Source organism: Scylla paramamosain, chromosome 13, assembly GCF_035594125.1.
Source record: "Scylla paramamosain isolate STU-SP2022 chromosome 13, ASM3559412v1, whole genome shotgun sequence".
Taxonomy (NCBI): Eukaryota; Metazoa; Arthropoda; class Malacostraca; order Decapoda; family Portunidae; genus Scylla; species Scylla paramamosain.
Genome location: NC_087163.1, coordinates 9,797,359 through 9,819,349, shown reverse-complemented (window position 1 = coordinate 9,819,349; position 21,991 = coordinate 9,797,359). Strand labels below are relative to the sequence as shown.

The 21,991-nt window shown below is 38.3% G+C and overlaps 1 protein-coding gene across 8 annotated transcripts in view; it reads right to left on the bottom strand.

Annotated features, from left to right (window-relative positions):
- The window catches only part of LOC135106420 (uncharacterized), a 505,119-nt gene that overhangs the window by 82,118 nt on the left and 401,010 nt on the right, over positions 1-21,991 (bottom strand). For 7 of the 8 annotated variants that reach the window (XM_064015423.1, XM_064015429.1, XM_064015426.1 and 4 more), the window contains one exon: positions 15,281-15,538. The exons of the other annotated variant lie outside the window; for it this stretch is intronic. In XM_064015423.1, coding sequence (XP_063871493.1) covers positions 15,281-15,538 — 258 coding nt within the window. The remainder of the gene's footprint in view (positions 1-15,280; positions 15,539-21,991) is intronic. 8 annotated transcript variants of the gene reach the window in all.

Here is a 21,991-nt window from a genome sequence, read left to right as displayed (position 1 = left end):
TTGTTTCTGGTCGTATGTACATCACTTTCTTTGATCTTAATTACAGCACTCAAAGTTTCTGCCATTCCATCATTGTATTCCACTTCCTCAATAAAAATATCCTGTCTTACCAATATCATCACTCCTCCTCCTCCCTTTCCTTTTCTATCTCTCTTCCATGGGCTGCATCTTTCCTTTGTAAATCTCGACTTTATTTCCTCTTTTAGTTTGATTTCCGTTAAACATACCACGACTGGTTTGTTGTTCTTTAGGTAATCGTTAAGTTCCAATAAGTTTGACACCAAAGCATCTATATTTATATACATAATTTTTTAAGCTTCTGCTTGGTGATCTGTGGCATCTTTGTGCCACCATTTCCTCACTTTCATGTCTACAACTGTCCAAATGAATATCCTCACTTGTTCCTGTGTTCTCTCCTTTCTTTTTTGAATGGGCCTTTACTCTGAACTCTTTCAGTTTACTTCTCTCTTCTTTGTTCATCTCTTTTTATTCATATTCCCCTCATTCCTTCTACTTTTGCCAATTTTTCTGTTCTTTGTTAGACATATTCCACTGCTGTTTGTGATGTGAATCTTATTTCCATTGATCATGTTCCATTTTTGTTGTACTTTCCAATCCTGTAAACCTCCTCAATTTGTTCAATATCCCCTCTCCTTCCCCACCACTTCTATTATAATTTCCTTAGCCCTTTTCCCCTCTTCTTTTTCTCTAGTTACTTTCAAGGGTAGGTTCTTCTCCTTGACCCCAAATACCACCACATACACATCTTTCTCTGTACCATGTCTCTCACAAGATTACTTTTTTCCTTTATTATCTTAATCACATGTTTTTCCATATCCTTATTGTGTTCCTGTTGTTGCCTTATTATCTCCTCCATATACACCTTTTGTTATTGTTCTCTCTCTTCCTTCCAACTTTTGACTTCCTTTATCACTAACTCTTACTTTCCCAACCTCAATCTCTCTCTCTTGCAAAGCTTTCTTTAACTCCTCGTTCTCTTCCTTGAGTTTCTTGACTTCTTCATGGTACTTCTTGTTTAAGTCCATTATTTTTGTCACCTCTTCTCTAAATTCTTTGTTTTCTTTTTCTCTTTTCATCTCCCTCTTATTCTTCTCTATTATATCACTGGATATCTTTTCTCTTCCTTCCACACTTTTATTATTGCTGCTTCTCATAATTTCACATTTTATTCTTCAATTTTTCCACTGATGTCTTCCTCCTTGAAAACTTCAAAAATATTTGTTATGCTGGTTGCCATCTTCCCTGTTGATATCAATGACAATGTTTACTTGTACACTACTCTCTCATTTCACCCATTCAGCCACTTCCCGATTTACACTTCATTCTCCTGCACTCAGCATCACACAATTCCCTATTATGGAGACAGGACTCAAGCTCAGCCCCCCTGTACAAACAAAACCTAGGTAAAATTCTTGGAGCTGCTGTGGATGCATCTGATCAGCTGGGCAACAGTGTGCATATGTATTTACCTAGTTGTATTTACCTAGTTGTGATTTATGGGAGGGGAGTAGTCCCATAGTATCTCGTCTCTATATCTATCTAGTTTCGTCTTAAAAACACGGACACTTTTGGCATTGACAATGTCTTCACTAAGTTAATTCCATTTGTTCACACTTCTGTGAGGAAAACTATACTTCTTCATGTTCTTCTACAGTTAAATTTCTTCAACTTCTTATTGTGTCCCCTCATAGTCTGTGTGTCTAAATTTATAAAACATTCTTTGTTTCCGTTTTCCATACCATTTATCATTCTATAGATATTTAATAAATCCCCTCTCTCTCTCTCTCCTATTTTCAAGGGTAGGAATTTCCAACATTCTCAATCTCTCTTCATAAGTCAACTTACTCAACTCTGGAACCATCTTAGTGACTGCTCTTTCTACTCTTTCCAATTTTATAATATTCCTCTTTGTATGAGGAGAGAACACCACTGCCACATATTCCAATCTTGGTCTTATCAAGGAAATCAACAACTTTATTATCGTTCATCCAAATATGAGAATGCCATTCTCACTCTTTTCAACAAATTCATCATCTCTCCAGTAATTTTATCAATGTGTCTGTCTAGAGTCAAATTTTCAGTAACTGTTACTCATAAATCCATTTCTTTTGATTTTTTTTAACTTCACACCATCCATCTCATAATGATAATGTATTCTTTTTTACTCTTATCAAACTCCATTACTTTACATTTACTTAAATTGAATTCCATTTTGCCAAGATTTAATCCATCTATTTATCTTATTTAAATCATCTTGCAGTACCATATAGTCATTTACATTTTCTACCCTTCTCATCAGCTTAGTATCATCTGCAAATAAGTTCATATAACTATCTATTTCTTCATTCATGTCATTCACATATATTACAAACATTATCGGTCCCAACACTGGCCCCTGTGGGACACCATTTGTTACTTTCAGCCAACATGAATTTTGGTCTTGTATTACAGTTCTCATCTCTCTATCATCCAAATAATTCTCCATCCACTCCAGCAGTCTTCCTCCAATTTTTCCATAATTTTTTATCTTCCATAGCAATCTTCCGTGTGGTACTTTGTCAAACACTTTCTTCAAGTCTAAGTAGACACCATTCACCCATCTGTTTCTCTCCTGCACAATGCTGATTACCCTTGAATAAAAGGACAACAAGTTCATGGAGCATGATCTCCTAAATCCAAATTGACAACTTAACAAAACTTTATCTCTTTCCAAATGTTCTACCCATCTTTCTTTTATTGTTCTTTCACACTAGTCAAGGACATTGGTCTATAATTTAGTGGGTTTTCCTTATTTCCTCCTTTGAATATTAGTGTAATATTTGCTCTCTTCCAATCTTTTGATACTCTTCCCTGTGATAGTGATGCCACCACTAGACTGTGAATTTTATCAGCCAGTTGTTCCCTACATTCCTTCAATATCCACTCTGATACTCCATCTGGACCAGATGCTTTATTAACATCAAGTTCTTCCATCTTAAGAAGGATTTCCTCATAACTGGCTAAAACTGTACTTAGTATATTCCTCACCAACTTATCCCTTCCAGCATCAAACTCCCCTTCCACAGTAAATACTGATCTGAAACTATTGCTCATAACCTCCATCATGTCCTGTGCATCCTCATAGATTTTTCCTTCAACTTTCAGTCTTGATGCACTTTCCTTCTTTTTCATCTTCCCATTAATATGTCTAAAGAATAGTTTGGGTTCATTTATACACTTATCTTTCATATCTCTTTCATAGTTTCTTCTCTCCATTCTTATTATCTCAATGTACTTGTTTCTAGCATCAATATATTCCTCCCATCTGCTCTCTGTTTTCCTCTTCTTCCATCTATTCCAAGCATTTAACTTACAATTTCTAGCCTTTTTGCATTTTGCATTGAACCATTCCTTACCCTTTCTACATCTTGTTCCTCCTCTAGGTACAAATTTCTCCACAGCAGAATTATATATCCTTATAAATTCATCCCATTTTTCCTGAACATCTTCTGCATATTCGAAGTATTTCCATTCCATGGCAACAAAGTACTTTCTTAATTTTTCAAAGTCAGCTTTACTATATTTAAATCTTTTCACCTTATAATTTTCATCAATGATTACATTTTCATTTTTCAAATTAAATTCCATCAACACATGATCACTTTTACCAAGAGGGTTATCATAGTGTATAGTTTCAATAATTTCCATGTCTTTGGTAAACACTAAATCAAGTCTAATGTAGTTTGTCTCTTTCACTAAATCTGGTTTCACAATCAATCCATTGAGTCATTAAATTTTCCACCACCCAGTTTAATAGTCTATTACTCCATGAGTTCTCACTTCCAGTAGTAGTCAATGTCTCCCAATTTATCTCCTTACAATTAAAATCACCAACAATAACTATATCACTACTTTCCATCACTATCTTTTCAAGATCTACCAACATCTCTTCATGCTCTTCTTTTCTCCAAGCATTGGTCATAGGTGACACCTACACTTCTGCATAATTCATTTTCCTTCCATTTCCACTTCTAATCATCACTTGTAGAATTTCAAACTTGTCTTCACCATTTATTACCTTCTCCACTTTAACACATTTTTTAGTTAGAATGATCACTCCACCTCCTTCCTTGTCACTTCTATTTTTCATCCATAAATCATATTTATCATCACCAATGTCAGGAGTTCCCCATTCATTTTTCCATTTTGTCTCACATAATACAACAACATCTGGTGTGGTTCTGCTTAATAACTCATTTAATTTTATTTTTGTTGACATAAATCCATTTACATTAGTATAACATACTTTACTTACTGCTTGATGTACTATTTCTTTATTCTCATATCTCTTACTCTCCAGAAAACTTCTCTTCTGTTCATTGTTTTTTTTTTTTGTTTGTTTGTTTACCTCATTTACTAGTTCCTTTTTCTTCAACCTTTCAATCTCATCCACATCCCTGTTTATCCATACATTCTTATATTCTTCATTCCCAGACAACCTCCAAGACCCATTAATTACCTCTTTTTTTTTGTACCTGTGTTGCAAACTTTATTCTTATAAGTCTCATTTTTTCTTCTTCATATTTCCCAATTCTATGGAACTCTTCCACTTGCCTTACTACCTGACTGTCTCCACCCATCACTTTCTCCAGTAACTTATTCAACAGGTTCTTTTCCTTTTCCTCTCTATAAATTCTGCTTACTATTTTTCTTTCTTTAAACCAAATACAGTTACTAGTTTATATTTTCTACAGTGTCTCACTAACATTTTCTCTTCTTTAATAACATTTACCACTTTCTGTCTTTGGTTTTGCTTCTCATTTTCTTGTTGTTCTATTATTTTCTTTAGTGATTCTTATTCAAATTTACATTAATTTAACCACTTATTTTGCCTCATTTCCACATCTTTTACACTTGCCTTCATTTCCTCATTTCTTTTCTGAACATTTTCTACTTTTCCTTCATTTGTTTCTTCAGACACTCATTTTCCACCTTTAACTTTTCATTTTTTATTTTCCATCTCAGTCAACTTTACTGTAATAGTCACCAACTCCTTCTGGTGTGCCTCCAATATCTTTATTTTCTCCAATAACTTATCCATCATTTCTTCCATATACAACTACACCGCAGTCTATAATTTAGTTCTCTTTCTTCTTCAGTAAAACCTTCAAAGAAACTCCCTTCTTTTGGGGAGCTGCCCTCTGCCATGGGATAACTACACTCACCATACTGTTTCTCCCCTCCCTATCTACCACCTAGGTATTTCTGGGTCTTCATAACAAATCTTGTTCCACCATGAGCGATTTGTTATTCCTTCCTTCTACATGCAGAGCACTAGAAAACATGTCCTGTCAGCTCTGCTGCTTTTGTGTGTGTGTGTGTGTGTGTGTGTGTGTGTGTGTGTGTGTGTGTGTGTGTGTGTGTGTGTGTGTGTGTGTGTGTGTGTGTGTGTTTTTACCTAGTTGTGGTTTATGGGAGGGGAATAATCTTATAGTATCTCATCACTATATTTATCCAGTTTGGTCTTAAAAGCATGAACAGTTTTGGCATTCACACTGTCTTCACTGAGTTCATTACATTTGTTCACACTTCTGCGAGGAAAACTATATTTCTTGATGTCTCTTCTACAGTTAAATTTCTTCAACTTCTTACTGTCCTCTTGTACTCTGTGTCTAAATTTATGAAACATTCTTCATCCACATCTTCCATACCATTTATCAATCTACAGATGTTTATCAAATCTCCTTTCTCTCTCCTATTTTCAAGGGGAGGAATTTCCAATATTCTTAATCTCTCTTCATAGGTCAACTTACTCAACTCTGGAACCATCTTAGTGACTGATCTTTGTACTCTTTCCAGTTTTATAACATTCATCCTTGTATGAGGAGACCATACCACTGCTGCATATTCCAATCTTGGTCTTATCATGGAAATCAACAATTTTTTTTTATCATTCCTTCATCCAAATATGAGAATGCCATTCTTACTCTTTTTTTTAACAAATTCATCGTCTCTCCAGTAATTTTATCAATGTGTCTTTCTAGAGTCAAATTTTCAGTAACTGTTACTGCCAAATCCATTTCTTCTTTTAATTTCTTTAACTTCACACCATCCATCTCATAATGATATTGTATTTTTTTTACTCTTACCAAACCCCATTACTTTACATTTACTTAAATTGAATCCCATTTGCCAAGATTTATTCGATTTATTTATCTTATTTAAGTCATCTTCCAGTATCATACAGTCATTTACATTTTCTACCCTTCTTATCAGCTTAGCATCATCTGCAAATAAGTTCATATACCAATCTATTTCTTCATTCATGTCATTTACATATACCACAAACATTATTGGTCCCAATACTGACCCCTGTGGGACACCACTAGTTACTTTCAGCCAAGATGAATTTTGGTCTTCTATTACTGTTATCATCTGTCTATCATCCAGATAATACGCCATCCACTCCAGCAGTCTTCCTCCAATTCTTCCATAATTTTTTTTATCTTCCATAGCAATCTTTGGTGTGATACTTTGTCAAAAGCCTTCTTCAAGTCTACATAGACACCATCTACCCATCTGTCTCTCTCCTGCACAATACTGACTACCCTTAAATAAAAAGGACAATAAATTCATGGAGCATGATCTTCTGTCCAAATGGACAATTTACCAAAACTTTATCTCTTTCCAAAAGTTCTACCCATCTTTCCTTTATTTTTCTTTCACATAGTTTTCCTACAATACTAGTCAATGACACTGGTCTATAATTTAGTGGGTTTTCCCTATTTCCTCCTTTGAATATTAGTGTAATATTTGCTCTCTTCCAATCTTTTGGTACTCTTCCCTGTGATAGTGATGTCACCACTAGACTGAATTTTATCAGCCAGTTGTTCTCTACATTCTTTCAATATCCAGTTTGATACTCCATCTGGACCAGATGCTTTATTTACATCAAGGTCTTCCATCATCTTAGGTATTTCCTCATAACTGACTGGGACTATATCTAGTATATTCCTCACCAAATTATCCCTTCCAGCATTAAACGCCTCTTCCACAGTAAATAATGATCTGAAAGTTTTGTTCATAATTTCTGCCATGTCTTGTGCATTCTCATAGACTTTTCCCTCAACTTTCAATCATGATACACCTCTCTTCTTCATCTTCCCATTAATATGTCTAAAGAATAGTTTGGGTTAACTTATACACTTATCTATTATATCTCTTTTATAGCTTCTTCTCTCCATTCTTATTATCTCAATGTACTTGTTTCTAGCATCAATATATTCCTCCCATCTGCTCTCAATTTTCCTTTTCTTCCATCTATTCCAAGCATTTAACTTACAATTTCTAGCCTTTTTACATTTTGTACTGAACCATTTCTTACCCTCTCTACATCCTGCTCCTCCTCTAGGTATGAATTTCTCCATAGCAGTATTATATATCCTTATAAATTCATCCCATTTTTCCTGAACATCTGCATGTTCAAAGTCTTTCCAGTCCATGGCAACAAAGTACTTTCTTAATTTTTCAAAATCAGCTGTACTATATTTAAATCTTACCTTATAATTTTCATCAATGATTACATTTTCATTTTTCAAATTAAATTCCATCAACACATGATCACTTTTACCTAGAGGGTTATCATAGTATATAGTTTCAATAACTTCCATGTCCTTGGTAAACACTAAATCAAGTCTTGATGGTTTATCTCTTCTGCTAAATCTGGTATCACAATCAACCAATTGACTCATCAAGTTTTCCACCACCCAGTTTAATAGGCTATTACTCCATGAGTTCTCACTTTCAGTAGTTCTCCCAATTTATCTCTACAATTAAAATCATCAACAATAACTATATCACTACTTTCCATCACTATCTTTTCAAGACCTTTTAGCACATCTACCAACACCTCTTCATGCTCTTCTTTTTGCCAAGCATTGGTCATAGGTGGCACATACACTCCTACATAATTCATTATCCTTCCATTTCCACTTCTAATCATCACTTGTAGAATTTCAGACTTGTCTTCACTTTTATTACCTTCTCCACTTTAACACATTTTTTAGTCAGAATGATCACTTCACCTCCTCCCTTGTCACTTCTATTTTTCATCCATAAATCATATTTATCATCACCAATGTCAGGAGTTCCCCATTCATTTTTCCATTTTGTCTCACATAATACAACAGCATCCAGTGCGGATCTGTTTAGTAACTCATTTATTTCCATTTTTCTTGACATTAATCCATTTACATTAGTATAACATACTTTACTTACTGTTTGAAGTGTGTGTGCGTGTGTGTGTGTGTATATATGTGTATTTACCTAGTTGTATTTACCTAGTTGTGTTTTACAGGAAAAGAGCTATGCTCATGCTGTCCTGTCTCCATATCTATAAGCATCCAGCTGAACTTTAAATTCATGAATATTTTTTGCTTGTACCACTGTTTCATCTAAGTTGTTCCATATTTCTATGCTTCTATTTGGAAAACCATATTTCTTGACATCTCTTCTACTTGCTGTTTTCTTCAATTTCACTCCATGTCCTCTTGTATCTCTTGAGTCCCACACAAATGAGTCTTCTTTGTGAATTTGATCCTTACCCTTTAAAACTCTGTATATAGCAGTCAGGTTTCCTCTTTCTCTTCTCTCTTGTAATGATGGAAGCTTCAATCTCTTTAATCTTTCTTCGGTTGCAGCTCTTTGGATCCTTTCTATTTTCCTTATTTCCTTTTTATTATGGGGTGACCAAACAACTGTGGCATATTCTAGTTTTGGTCGAATCACATATTCCATCAATTTTTTCATCATCTCTTCATCCATGTAAGCAAATGCCCCTTTCATCTTTCTTAATAACTCATAGGTTTCCCCAACTATTTTGTTTTCTGGTGATAAATTATCACTGATTGGAATTTCCAAGTCCTTTTCTTCTTTGGTTTTCTTAATTTCCACTTCTCCCATGGTGTAGGAACTTGTCAATCTTCTTTTACTTTTTCCTAATTCCATCACCTTGCATTTCTTTGCACTGAATTCCATTTCCCATTTCTTACTCCATTTATATATCTTATTTAGATCTTTCTGTAATATTTCACAATCCATATTGTTTTCCATGCTTTTCAATAATTTTGCATTGTCTGCAAACAGACTTATATAACTGTCAACCTCATCCACCATATCGTTGACATACACCAGAAACATTATGGGGGCTAAGACTGTCCCCTGTGGTACTCCACTTGTAACTCTACACCATTCTGCTTTTTCTCCCTTTATTACTGTTCTCATTTCTCTATTCCTCAAGAAGTCTGTAATCCAATTCAGTGTGTTTCCTTGCAAACCCCCTATACTTTGAATTTTCCACAGCAGTCTCTGGTGTGGTACCTTATCAAATGCTTTTTTTAGGTCTAAATAAACACAGTCTACCCAACCCTCTCTCTTGAATTATATCAATTGCTCTACTATGAAAGCTCACTAAATTCATGACACAAGATCTTCTACTTCTGAAATCAAATTGTCTGTCAGTTAATGTGTTTCTTCTAAATATTCTATCCATCTGTTTTTAACTATTCTTTCCTTTATTTTTGCCACCACACTTGTTAAGGACACTTGTCTGTAATTCAATGGATCTTCTTTATTACCTTCTATAAAAATGGGCACAATATTGGCTCTCTTCCAGTCTTGAGGAATTTTTCCTTCCTTAAAAGAACATACTATGGTATTGTGTATACCTTCTGCCAGATGTTCACAACATTCCTTAAATATCCAGTTGAACACTCCATCTGGTCCTTGAGCCTTACTTACATCCAAATCTTTCATAATCTTCTTAATTTCACTTATGTCCACCTGTATCTCTCTTATCACATTGTCTCTGTGCCATGCTTTCTCCTTCAAATTTGCTTTCTTTGGTAAATACTGACTGGAAGCACTTGTTCAATAATTCCGCTTGTAACCATGTATCTTCGTATGTAATGTCATCTTTTGTTAATTTATGTATTATTTGCCTGTTTTTCATCTTCCCATTCACATATCTGAAGAATAACTTCGGCTCATCTTTGCATTTAACTATATCTTCCTCATAATTCCTTTCTTCATCTCTCAAGATTCTGATATATTCGTTTCTTGCCTTCTTGAAATCTTCCCATTTCTCACTTCTTCCTTTTTTTTCTCCATTTATTCCATGCTGCTTCTTTTTATTTTCTTGCTGTTATACATCTTGTATCAAACCAGTCTTTTTTCTTTTTCACTTCCTTTGTTTTCATTTTCGGTACATATCTACTGACCCCTTTATTATAAACTTTCATGAATATGTCCCACTTTTCCTGTGTACTGCTTGCTGTGAACAGTTGTTTCCATTTAGCCTCTGCAAAATATTCCCTCAACCTGATAAAATCTACTTTCCTGTAATTATATCTTCCATTCTTGTAAATTTCATTCCTATTTTCTATTGGATCACTGCCTATACTGAATTCAATTAACAGATGGTCACTTTTACCTAGTGGTCACTGATAATTTATTCCTTCAATGATGTCCATTTCCTTTGTAAACACCAAGTCTAGCCTTGATGCTTCTTCATTACCCTGAAATCTTGTATTTTCTCCAATCCACTGGGTCATAGTATTTGTCATTATTGAATTTAGAAGCATATATCCCCATGACTCTTCTCCCCCATCCGTGGTCCACTCTTCCCAGCATACCTCCTTGCAGTTAAAGTCACCCATAAGTGTTATATTATTACTCTCTGCCAGTATTCTTTCAAAACAGTTACTAGTATCTCTTAACAATAATTTATAATCCTCTTGTGTCCGTCTTTGGGGGTACATGAGCTACTGCAATATCTCTTCTTCCTTCTCCTTTCCTTTTTGTTTGAATTCTAATTACTTCTGCCATTCTTTCTCCTATTTCAACCTCTTCCACTGTTATACTCTTCTTTGCAAGTAACATGACTCCTCCCCCTTTCTTATTATTTCTATGTTTTATCCACACATTATAATTACTATTACCATTTCTTATATTTTCTGTTTTCTCATTTAGTTTAACTTCAGTAATACCCATGATGTCGGGCTGCTTTATCTTAATATAATTATTAAATTCTTGCAATGTTGATATTAAACCATTTATATTTGTATATGCCACTGTCCACTTTTTATTTTTCCATACATTATTTACATTTTCTATTCTTTTTTTGTCAGATACCACTTCCTGAGCCTCTCGTCTTTTACCTTCCAATGGAATTTTTTTCTCTTCCTCTGTTCTGTTCTTATTTTTTGCCTTTGTTTCTTTTATTAGATCACTTACCTTGAGTCTCTCCTCCTCATTCATGTCCCTCTTTATCCAAACTTTCCTGTATTGCTCTATCTTGTCCAGTTTCCACGCATTCAATATCACTTCCATGGCTGTTGTTTGTGCCCTAAATTTTACTTTCAGTGGTCGCTCTCCTCCTTTTATATACTTCCCCAGTCTATGTATTTCCTCAATTTCACTTATCTAGTCTTCCCTTTCTCTCTGTATATTTCTTACAACATCCTCTGCTACCTTTTTTTTGTTCTCTTTCCCTCTTGTATCTTACTGGCTCTGTTTTCTCTTTTAATCCATGTATAACAATTCATTTCTTTTCGTCCACTGTGTCCCTTACCATTAATTCCTTCTGTTTGATCACTTTCACAATTTCCTTACTTAAATCTATTTTTTTCCTTCTTTTGCACTTCTATGATTTCTGTAAAGTTAACTTTTTCTTCCTCTTTCCTCCAGATTTGATATTCACTTTTCATCCCTATCACTCCATTTTCCTGTTTTTTAACAATATCATCATTTACCTTCAATTTTGTTTTTAGAACAGTGCATAGTGTTTTCAATTCTTTGTTTTCCTCTTCCAGGTCATGTTTTTTTTTTTTTTTTTTTTTTTTTTTCACTCTTTCAATGAGGTCACTGATCATCCCTTCCATCAAAGCCACTTTCCTTCCTTGCATTTTATCATGTAGTTCATTATCTTCCTCAAATCCTGGGAATGGTGACCCCATTGGCAATATTCTGCTCCCACCTATGGCATCTGCCTTGCTGGAGCTTTTACTCATTTTATCACATCTGTTATTACTTAAATTTTCCCTTATTTTTTTTTATTTCTGGAGACAGGACAACTCTACTTGAGCACAGCTCCTACCTGGGAACACATTCTAGGCTCCTAATGGTGGCCGTGATCAAACAAAATCTTTCTCTGCTGGAGCTTGGATCGCTGCTTGTTTACTCAACGACGACGTGTGTATTTACCTAGTTGTATTTACCTAGTTGTATAGTACAGGGTCCGAGCCAAAGCTCAATTAGTCCTGTCTCCATACCCGAATTTATCTAATCTCTCTTTAAACATGTGCACACTCTTTGCCGCAACCACTTCTTCTTTTAAGTTATTCCATATTTCAACTGTTCGATGCGGAAAGCTGTATTTTTTAATATCTCCCAAACAATGACTCTTCTTTAATTTCTTCATATGTCCCCTTGTACGTCTATCTCCTTCCTCCACTTTTACAACTAGGTCATCTCTGTCTATCTTCTCCATGTTGTTTATTAATTTAAACATTGTTATCAGGTCTCCTCTTTCCCTTCTTTCTTGCAGTGTTGGTAATCCAATTTCTTCCAGTCTTTCCTCGTAACTTAGCTCTTCCAATTCAGGTATCATTTTCGTAGCTGTTCTTTGTATCCTTTCCAATTTCCTTATATCTTTCTTCTTGTGTGGAGACCATACCACTGCTGCGTATTCCAGTTTGGGGCGTATCATGTGTGTTATAATTTTCTTCATCATTTCTTTGTCTAGGTAATTAAATGCTAGCCTGATATTTGCTAGCAAATTATATGTAGAGCCAAATATTCCATTGATGTGTTTTTCTGGTGATAACGTGTCTTGAATTATTACTCCCAAGTCTTTTTCTTCTTTGCTCTTTGGTATTGTGATTCCTCCTATCTTATACTCCCATGAAGGTCTCCTTTTACTTCTTCCCATCTCCATTACATGGCACTTCTTTATATTAAATTCTAATTTCCATCGTTTACTCCATTCATAAATTCTATCAATATCCCTCTGTAGTTCCTCACAATCCTCTTGGTTCTTTATTACTTTCATAAATTTTGCATCATCTGCAGACATCTTAATGTAGGTATTTAAACCCACCATCATATCATTTATATAGACCTGAAACATTATAGGTGCCAACACTGTGTGTGTGTGTGTGTGTGTGTGTGTGTGTGTGTGTGTGTGTGTGTGTGTGTGTGTGTGTGTGTGTGTGTGTGTATTTGTTTGTTTGTTTTACAGTGATAGATAATGAATCAATCCAACACCTAACCTAACCTAACCCAGTTAACCTACAGCCCCTTGCAGGAAATAAATGGAATATAACAAATCTTTTTTGCATTCAAATGAAATTAAGTTGCCAAACAGTCAAAGTAACTGGAATTTAACTAAGCTTTTTGGATTTAACCTAATAACCTAAGTAAGCAGAATTTAAATCTTTTTGAATAAGAGCTGAGCTAATCTAACCTAGTTATTTCCACTGCCACTTGCAGTGGAACTTCATAAAATAAAATTAAATTAAATTAAAGTAAATTAAAATTAAATTAAAGCAAAATGGAACTTGTTTGAAAGATTAGAGCAGTCACCCTTTTCAGGATCAGGTTTAATGTAAACAAACATCCAGCAGGAAGGAAAAATAGATGTTGACAGAGTAGGAAGAGTTTGACCAGGCCAGTAGTGAGTATGGAGGCATATTTACAGAAAACAAAAGGAGGGATCCCATTATGTCCTTAAGTCTTCTAAGTGTTAAAGCCAGCAAGGGCATGGAAAACATCATTAGGTAGAATCTTAACAGGAGGTATGAAATAGTCAAAGGGTGGTGTCTGAATCACTCAAAGTAGAGTTTTTAGCAAAGGTCTGTGTAACTTATCTATCTCTAAGGATAAGATGACTGGCTCCATCAGGCTGAAATAGAGGAGAGAAAGATGAAGAAGAAAAATTGTTGAAGATATTTTTAGCTAGTGTGAGAGAAAGAGTGAGGATGTGCATCTCCATGCCAGATACGAGCACCTTTGTTATAATGCTCATCACACAGACAGGTGTCTGACATGGAAGCTGCAGTCAATCTACAGAAAATAAAAATAAAACCTCTTCTGGTTCCACCTATTAACAGTGGCAAAATGCCAGAAGCACCTCCATTCTGGAGGATCCTGAAGAGGAATTGGAGTAACAGAACAAGATACAGATATGAGGTTGTGATCAAAGGAGCCCAAAAAAGATGACAGAGGGACAGTATAAACAGGATTTGATGTTCGGAAAAGATCAAGAATGTTGAATGTATCTATGAGATAGTCAGGGATTTAGGCAGGGAGTTGCACTAATTGCTCTAGGTCATAGAGGATAGCATAGTTAGAGGCTAGTTCACTGGGTTGGTCAGTGAAGGGAAAAGAAAGCCAAACCTGGTGGTGAACAATGAAATCTCTAAGAAAAAAAATCTCTGCAAAAGAGAAGTGTCAGGAAGCACTCCACTTTGGAAGTTACACATGTATTCAAATAATTTCTTAGCGTTAGAGGACTTAGGTGAGAGGTATAGAGCACAGATGAATTTAATTTGAGTGATTATGAGGTCAAAGCCAGATGGCAGAAAATCCAGAGCAGGGACACAACAGCAAGTTGTATTGTTGTACACATACATGTAACATCCAGCTTTGGATTTAAAATGAGGATAGAGAAAGCAGGGGAGAACAGCTGTATAAGGGGTTACTGCCAGTAGTCTCAGCTGAACACCTGTATTTTGGTGATGAAAAGAAGATGAGGTTTAGTAGAAGAGAGGTGATGTTGCAGACTGATAATTAAATCTAAAGCTGTGGATGTTACAGAAGTTAATGTAGAAAATTTTGAGGGGGTATCAAGAAACCTTTGCTCAGTACCTGAAGATCAGTCTTTTCAGGGGACATTTTTAGTACTCTCCCCTCTTTAAGACCAGAACTGGTATTATTGGGTTTTAATTTTGAATTTAGAGTGAATGGCACATGTATTTTTGGTGCATTCAGTGAAGTGTGAAGGAAGAAACTTGTCTTTTACAGAAAAATTTAGATACTACTACCAAAAATTAATGAAAGAGAAAGGAAAGCAGAGGTGTATGACATAACTTACTGATAAGTGATAAGTATAAATGAAAAGGGAGGTGCAGTCAGCCAGAACAAACTTTGTTTTCTGTTGCTGAACTATAAACTGAAAGGTTTCAGAAGTCTTTTCAATATTCCTTAATAACTAATAACTCACCGTTTCTTCTGCTAGAAAAGTGACTGAGTTTTGAATGAGTGGTTCACATTCATCCTTCCAAAACATGGAGTTGAGGGCATGTACAGAAACAGAGAGAGTCCTGGTGGAGGGTGTGCTTTGTGCCATTGCTTGTGCCTGCACTCGCACACACTCCTTATCAGTAGTACACAGAGCCAACCCTAAGGCCCTTACATCATGAGTCACTCGCACTGCAATTATCACGAGTGGTGTGTGTCCCACTGTCATATTGCTTTTTACCTGCCAACACAATAAAACATATAAACAATGTTACTTTGCTCAAAGAAAAGTAAATAACCTCTTTCACATCTGAGGAAATGGAAGGGCAAGGTAAAGGAGTACAAGTGTGAAAGAGATTCTAGTAATAAATAAATGCTTAAATAATCAAGAAAGGATAGAAGGTGAAGCCTCTTTTATAATGGCCACTCCCTTGGAGTAAGACACTAGAAAGATTAACAGATTCAGTCTATCATCCTATATAAAGCAGTTGTCCAAAGTAGACTTTTTTTTAATGTAAGAAGAGCAGTGGACAAGGGCAATAAAAATGAAAAAAAAAAAAAAAAAAAGGCCCATTAGTCATGCCAGTCCCTAAACAGAGGTCAAAATGGGTCATAAAAAAGTTGGACGATAAGTGTCTTGATACATCCCTCTTGAGTTCAAGTCATAGGAAGGAGGAAATACTGAAGCAGGCAGAGAGTTCCTGAGTTTACCTGAGAAAGGGATGAATTATTGAGAATACTGATTAAGATGACTTATTCCAGCCACAGAAAGCTGCTTATAAAAAATGCACCACATGCTGCCAACCACTGCAAACAGTGCAATTCAGAGATTTCAAATACATTATCAAAAAAATTAATTAATTAATAAAAAATAAATGAATAAAATAAATAAATAAATAAATAAATAAATAAATAAATATATATATATATATATATATATATATATATATATATATATATATATATATATATATATATATATATATATATATATATATATCTCTCTCTCTCTCTCTCTCTCTCTCTCTCTCTCTCTCTCTCTCTCTCTCTCTCTCTCTCTCTCTCTCTCTATATATATATATATATATATATATATATATATATATATATATATATATATATATAGGAGGGAGACTGGCCAAGGGCAACAAAAATCAAATAAAATAAAAAAAGCCCACTGAGATACCAGTCAGAAAAAAGGGTAGTGGTAGTCAAAAATTGAAGGATAAGTGTCTTGAAACCTCCCTCTTGAAGGAATTCATAGGAAGGTGGAAATACAGAAACAGGCAGGGAGTTTCAGAGTTTACCAGAGAAAGGAATGAATGATTGAGAATACTGGTTAACTCTTGCATTAGAGAAATGGACAGAATAGGGGTGGGAGAAAAAAGAAAGTCTTGTGTAGCAAGGCAGCAGGAGGACAGGAGGCATGCAGTTAGCAAGATCAGAAGAGCAGTTACCATGAAAATAGTGGTAGAAAAGAGCTAGAGATACAATACTGTGGTGATGAGAGGCTGAAGAGTCAGTTAGAGGAGAGGAGTTGATGAGACAAAAAGCTTTTGATTCCACCCTGTCTAAAAGAGCGGTATGAGTGGAACCTCCTCAGACATGTGATGCATACTCCATACATGGACAGAGTTAGCAGCTGGGGGGGGGGGGGGAAGGGGGTGAGAAAAACTGGCAGAGACATCTCAGAACACCTAACTTCATTGAAGCTGTTTTAGTTAGAGATAAGTTGTGAAGTTTCCAGTTCAGATTATAAGTAGAGGACAGACCGAGGATGTTCAGTGTAGAAGAAGGGGACAGTTGAGTGTCATTGAAGAAGAGGGGATAGTTGTCTGGAAGGCTGCATTGAGTTGACAGATGGAGGAATTGAGTTTTTGAGGCATTGAACAATACCAAGTTTGCTCTGCCCCAATCAGAAATTTTAGAAAGATCAGAAGTCAGGCATTCTGTGGCTTCCCTGCGTGAAATGTTTACTTCCTGAAGGGTTGGACGTCTACGAAAAGACGTGGAAAAGTGCAGGGTGGTATCATCAGCGTAGGACTGCAAAAGAGAAGAAGTTTGGTTTAGAAGGTCATTGATGAATAATAGGAAGAGAGTGGGTGACAGGACAGAACCCTGTTAATAGATTTAGGAGAAGAACAATGACTGTCTACCATAGCAGCAATAAAATGGTCAGAAAGGAAACTTGAGATGAAGTTACACAAAAGGATAAAAGCCATAGGAGGGTAGTTTGGAAATCAAAGTTTTGTGCCAGACTCTATCAAAAGCTTTTGATATACCCAAGGCAAAAGCAAAAGATTCACCAAAATCTCTAAAAGAGGATGACCAAGATTCAGTAAGGAAAGCCAGAAGATCACCAGTACAGCAGTCTTGATGGAACCCATACTGGCGATCAGATAGAAGGTTGTGAAGTAATAGATGTTTGAGAATCTTCCTGTTGAGGATAGATTAAAAAACTTCAGACATGCAGGAAATTAAAACAACAGGACAGTAGTTTGAGGGATTAGAATGGTCACCGTTTTTTAGGAACAGGTCGAATGTAGGCAAACTTTCAGCAAGAAGGAAAGGTTGACAGAGTTGAAAGAGTTTGACTAGGCAAGGTGCAAGCACAAAGGCACAGTTTCTGAGAACAATAGGAGGGGTCAGACCCCATCAGTTCCATAAGCCTTCCGAGGGTTTAGGTCAGCAGGGGCATGGAAAAAGTCACTGCGAAGAACTTTAATAGGTAGCATGAAGTAGTCAGAGAGTTGAGGAGAGGAAGGAACAGGCCCTGAATCGTACAAGGTAAAGTTTCTAGCAAAGGTTTGAGTGAAGAGTTCAGCTTTAGAGATAGATGTGATAACAGTGGTGCCATCTGGTTGAAATAAAGGAGGGAAAGAAGAAGAAGCAAAGTTATTGGAGATATTTTTAGTTAGATGCCAGAAGTCATGAGGGGAGTTAGATCTTGAAAGATTTTGACACTTTCTATTAATGAAGGAGTTTTTGGCTTGTTGGAGAACAGACTTGGCATGGTTCCTGGCAGAAATATAAAGTGCATGATATTCTGGCGATGGAAGGCTTAAGTACCTTTTGTGGGCCATATTCCTTCGTCTTTTTGCTAAGTTTTTCTTCTACTCTGCAGGATTATGCACACTTTTCCTTCCCCTAGAGGGTTCTGGCTTCTCACGGGGCATGTTGTTGTCCGCCAGAATGATGAGATCTTGTGTATTAGCGTAAAAGAAAGGCAGAGTTTCATTCAGTGGTAACCAGGTGGTGGAGGGTGCATGTCTGTGGGTGTGAGGTGTGGGGGAGGCAGGCTGCTGTCAGTCGTGTCACATGAAGCGCAGCATGTGCCGTCATTGGCTCGCTGGCTGATAGGCGGGAGTTACTTCATTCTGGCACCAGATGCTCATTGCCTTGCTTCGAGAGCGACACAAAGGGTCTACAGGTAACTGCATTTGGGTGGATTTTTGACCCTATTGTGGTGTCCATTCTCGTTTTTACTCTGCTTCCCGCCACAGTAGGAAGGTGGGGGAAGACAATGCGATAAAAATGATCATTTCAGCCGGAGTGTCGCTTACATTACTCTGGTTCTAGGCGCCTCATATATGATATTATATATATATATATATATATATATATATATATATATATATATATATATATATATATATATATATATATATATATATATATATATATATATATATATATATATATATATATATATATATATATATATATATATGTATGTATGTATATCATGCTCAACAGGGATAATAGACCATTAATGTTAATAGCTTGCTCAGTAACATTAATCTAACCTGATCATTAATCTTACTGTCCAAAATTCTCTTGCCCAACAACATTAATGGACAAACCACTAATGTTAATGGCCTATTATCCCTATTTATCCCTATGGAGCACAATATATATATATATATATATATATATATATATATATATATATATATATATATATATATATATATATATATATATATTAGGGTGGCCCTTATTTTCGAAAGTTTGAAAATCCAGTCTCCAAACCCGGATTCTTGTTCCACTCTATGAGAAAACCACGCGAGTAATTTTTTTTTTAAATCGAATAATATTTACCCGGTGCTCAACGACCTTGAAGTTTTACTATATAAGATCATTTTCACGTTCAACGATACAGGGGCTTTGTCGGTGACAAATGCCGCGGCTCTATTCTCAGATGCTCTCGTTGGTGGACTATGGACCAAGGACTGTGTGTGGCAACTCTCGTCTAGTGCTCCTTTTCCTCTGTCTAGGATTTGTCTAGTGCTTGGCAGTACTTTTTCAACGTGTTTGCATGTTTCTGGAGTGCGTTACTAACTGTTGTCAATCCTTTCTCATTTTCAGGCTAAGATGGCTTCTAAGCGACGTTATCTGTGTGCCCCCATAAACGAGATATCTGGAGCCCAACTTCCATCCTCTGGAGAAGTTCTGGGCCTCCTGACCTACAAGTTGGACGTAGAGAAGATGACGGTGGTGGACGCGTCCCGGAAGGTCTCGAAAATTGTTGAGGCGCTGTGGGCTAAGGCTAGAATTCCCATGCAGCGGATTGACACCGTCGTCAAGAACATCCAGACCTTGTACAAGGAGTACACCCTTGTACGCAAGAACAAGGCACGGACAACAGGAACACAAGTGAAGAGGGAGGAGGAGTTCAAGGAGCGCCTGGCGAATCTCTTCGACGTCGCGAAGGCCGGCGCTTTAGAGACAATGACAAACGAGGAGGACAAAGCTTTTCTTCTCGCTCAACGTGAACCAGGACGCCGGGGACGCATGGGAGGGGTGGACACAGCACTAGCTGCCCAAGAACAGCGATCGTCACAGCGGCAAGCGACACAGGAGGTGAGGAAACGACGCGCGGAGGAGGAGGCGTCGACGTCCGCGGCAAGAGTCCAGTTGGAGGATTCGTCCTCAACCTCCTCTAGCACCAGCGCCGAAGGAAGCCCCACACTTGGTATCTCCCCAGTCCCACCCAAACGGCCTCGAGCGAACCTCAACATCGTCACCCCGGACGTGGCGGCCTCTTTGGATCGCGTCAAGGTGAGCGACCGTGGCGCAGTGTTCGTCCTCACCGAGACAGCGCGTGCCCTGGGGCACGACACAGTTGAGTACAACATCAACAGGACATCGATCCAAAGCCAGCGCCGTCGTCACCGCGAGCAACTGGCCTCCGCCCTCAAGGAGAAGCTGCGAGTAGAAGGCCCCTTGGTAGTCCACTGGGACGGGAAGCTGATGCCGGATCTCACCAGCAACGCCCACGTCGACCGCCTGCCCATCCTCGTGTCTGGGGGAGGGGAGGTTCAGCTGCTGCAGGTGGCGAAGCTTCCCAGTGGAAGAGGGGCGAATGAAGCGAAGGCCGTCGTGGAGGCGTTGGAGAAGTGGAGCGTCGCTGACCGGGTCGTGGGGATGTCCTTTGACACCACCGCCGCCAACACGGGTCGCCACACCGGGGCGTGTACCCTGATTGAGCGGCAGCTGAAGAGCGACCTCCTCTACCTCGCCTGCCGGCATCACATTCTCGAGCTCGTGATCGAGGCGGTCTTCACGTCGGTGATGGGGCCAACTACAGGGCCTGCTGTCCTGCTGTTCAAGCGTTTCCAGGAGAGGTGGCCCTTCATCAACCAAGGCGAGTTCCAGCCGATCGAGGATGGAGCAGGAGAGGTCGACATCGAGTGGTTCCTTCAGGCCCTGAAAGAGCGGACAGACCTTCGGGACGACTACCGGGAACTTCTGGAACTAACCGTCATCTTTCTCGGCGGCGTACCTCCCCGCGGAATCCGCTTCCGTGCCCCTGGCCCCATGCACCACGCTCGGTGGATGAGCAAGGTGCTGTACTCGCTCAAGGTGTGGCTGTTCAGGGAACAGGTCAAACTGACGCCGAAGGAGGAGCGCGGACTGTTGAGGGTGGCCATGTTCTCCGCCCGCCTCTACAGCAAAGCCTGGACGCAAGCCCCACTTGCTGTCGCGGCTCCGCTCAACGATCTTCAGCTGCTTCAGGCACTGGACGGGTACGAGGACGCGGAGGTCTCCAAGGCCGCGACAAACAAGCTCCTCGGCCACCTCTGGTACCTCTCGGAAGAGCTGGTAGCCCTGGCGTTCTTCGACGACCGGGTTTCATCAGAAACAAAGAAGAAGATGGTAGCGGCGATTGAGGAGAAGGACGGCAACGACACAGCCCAGAAGCGAGTGACCATTCCCGCTTCAGCGATCAGCGGCTGCAGCCTTGAGGACTTCGTGACCTCCAATACGTCCTCGTTCTTCTCCAAGATGTCCATCGACAAGGGATTCCTGGCGTTGGAACCGGCAGACTGGAAGAAGGATGAGGCGTACGGCAAGGCGTGCAAAGCGCTGGGGAACCTGTCGGTCACCAATGACCACGCGGAACGAGGCGTCGCCCTGATTCAGGAATATAACCGGCTCCTGACGAAGGACGAAGAACAACTGCAGTTCCTCGTCCAGGTCGTCGCGGACCATCGGCGCCAGTTCCCGGACACCAGGAAGGGAACGCTTGCACGGACCGGGCGACAATGAGTGGCTAGCAACCACACAACCCCCGCCAGGAGAGGAAAGCGGCTAATACTCCCACGAGAGCAACGTGGGAGGGGGACCCGGAGTGCTTGTGACTAGCGTTCGATGAGTAAAATTTCAGAGTCGTTGAGCACCGTTTAAATAT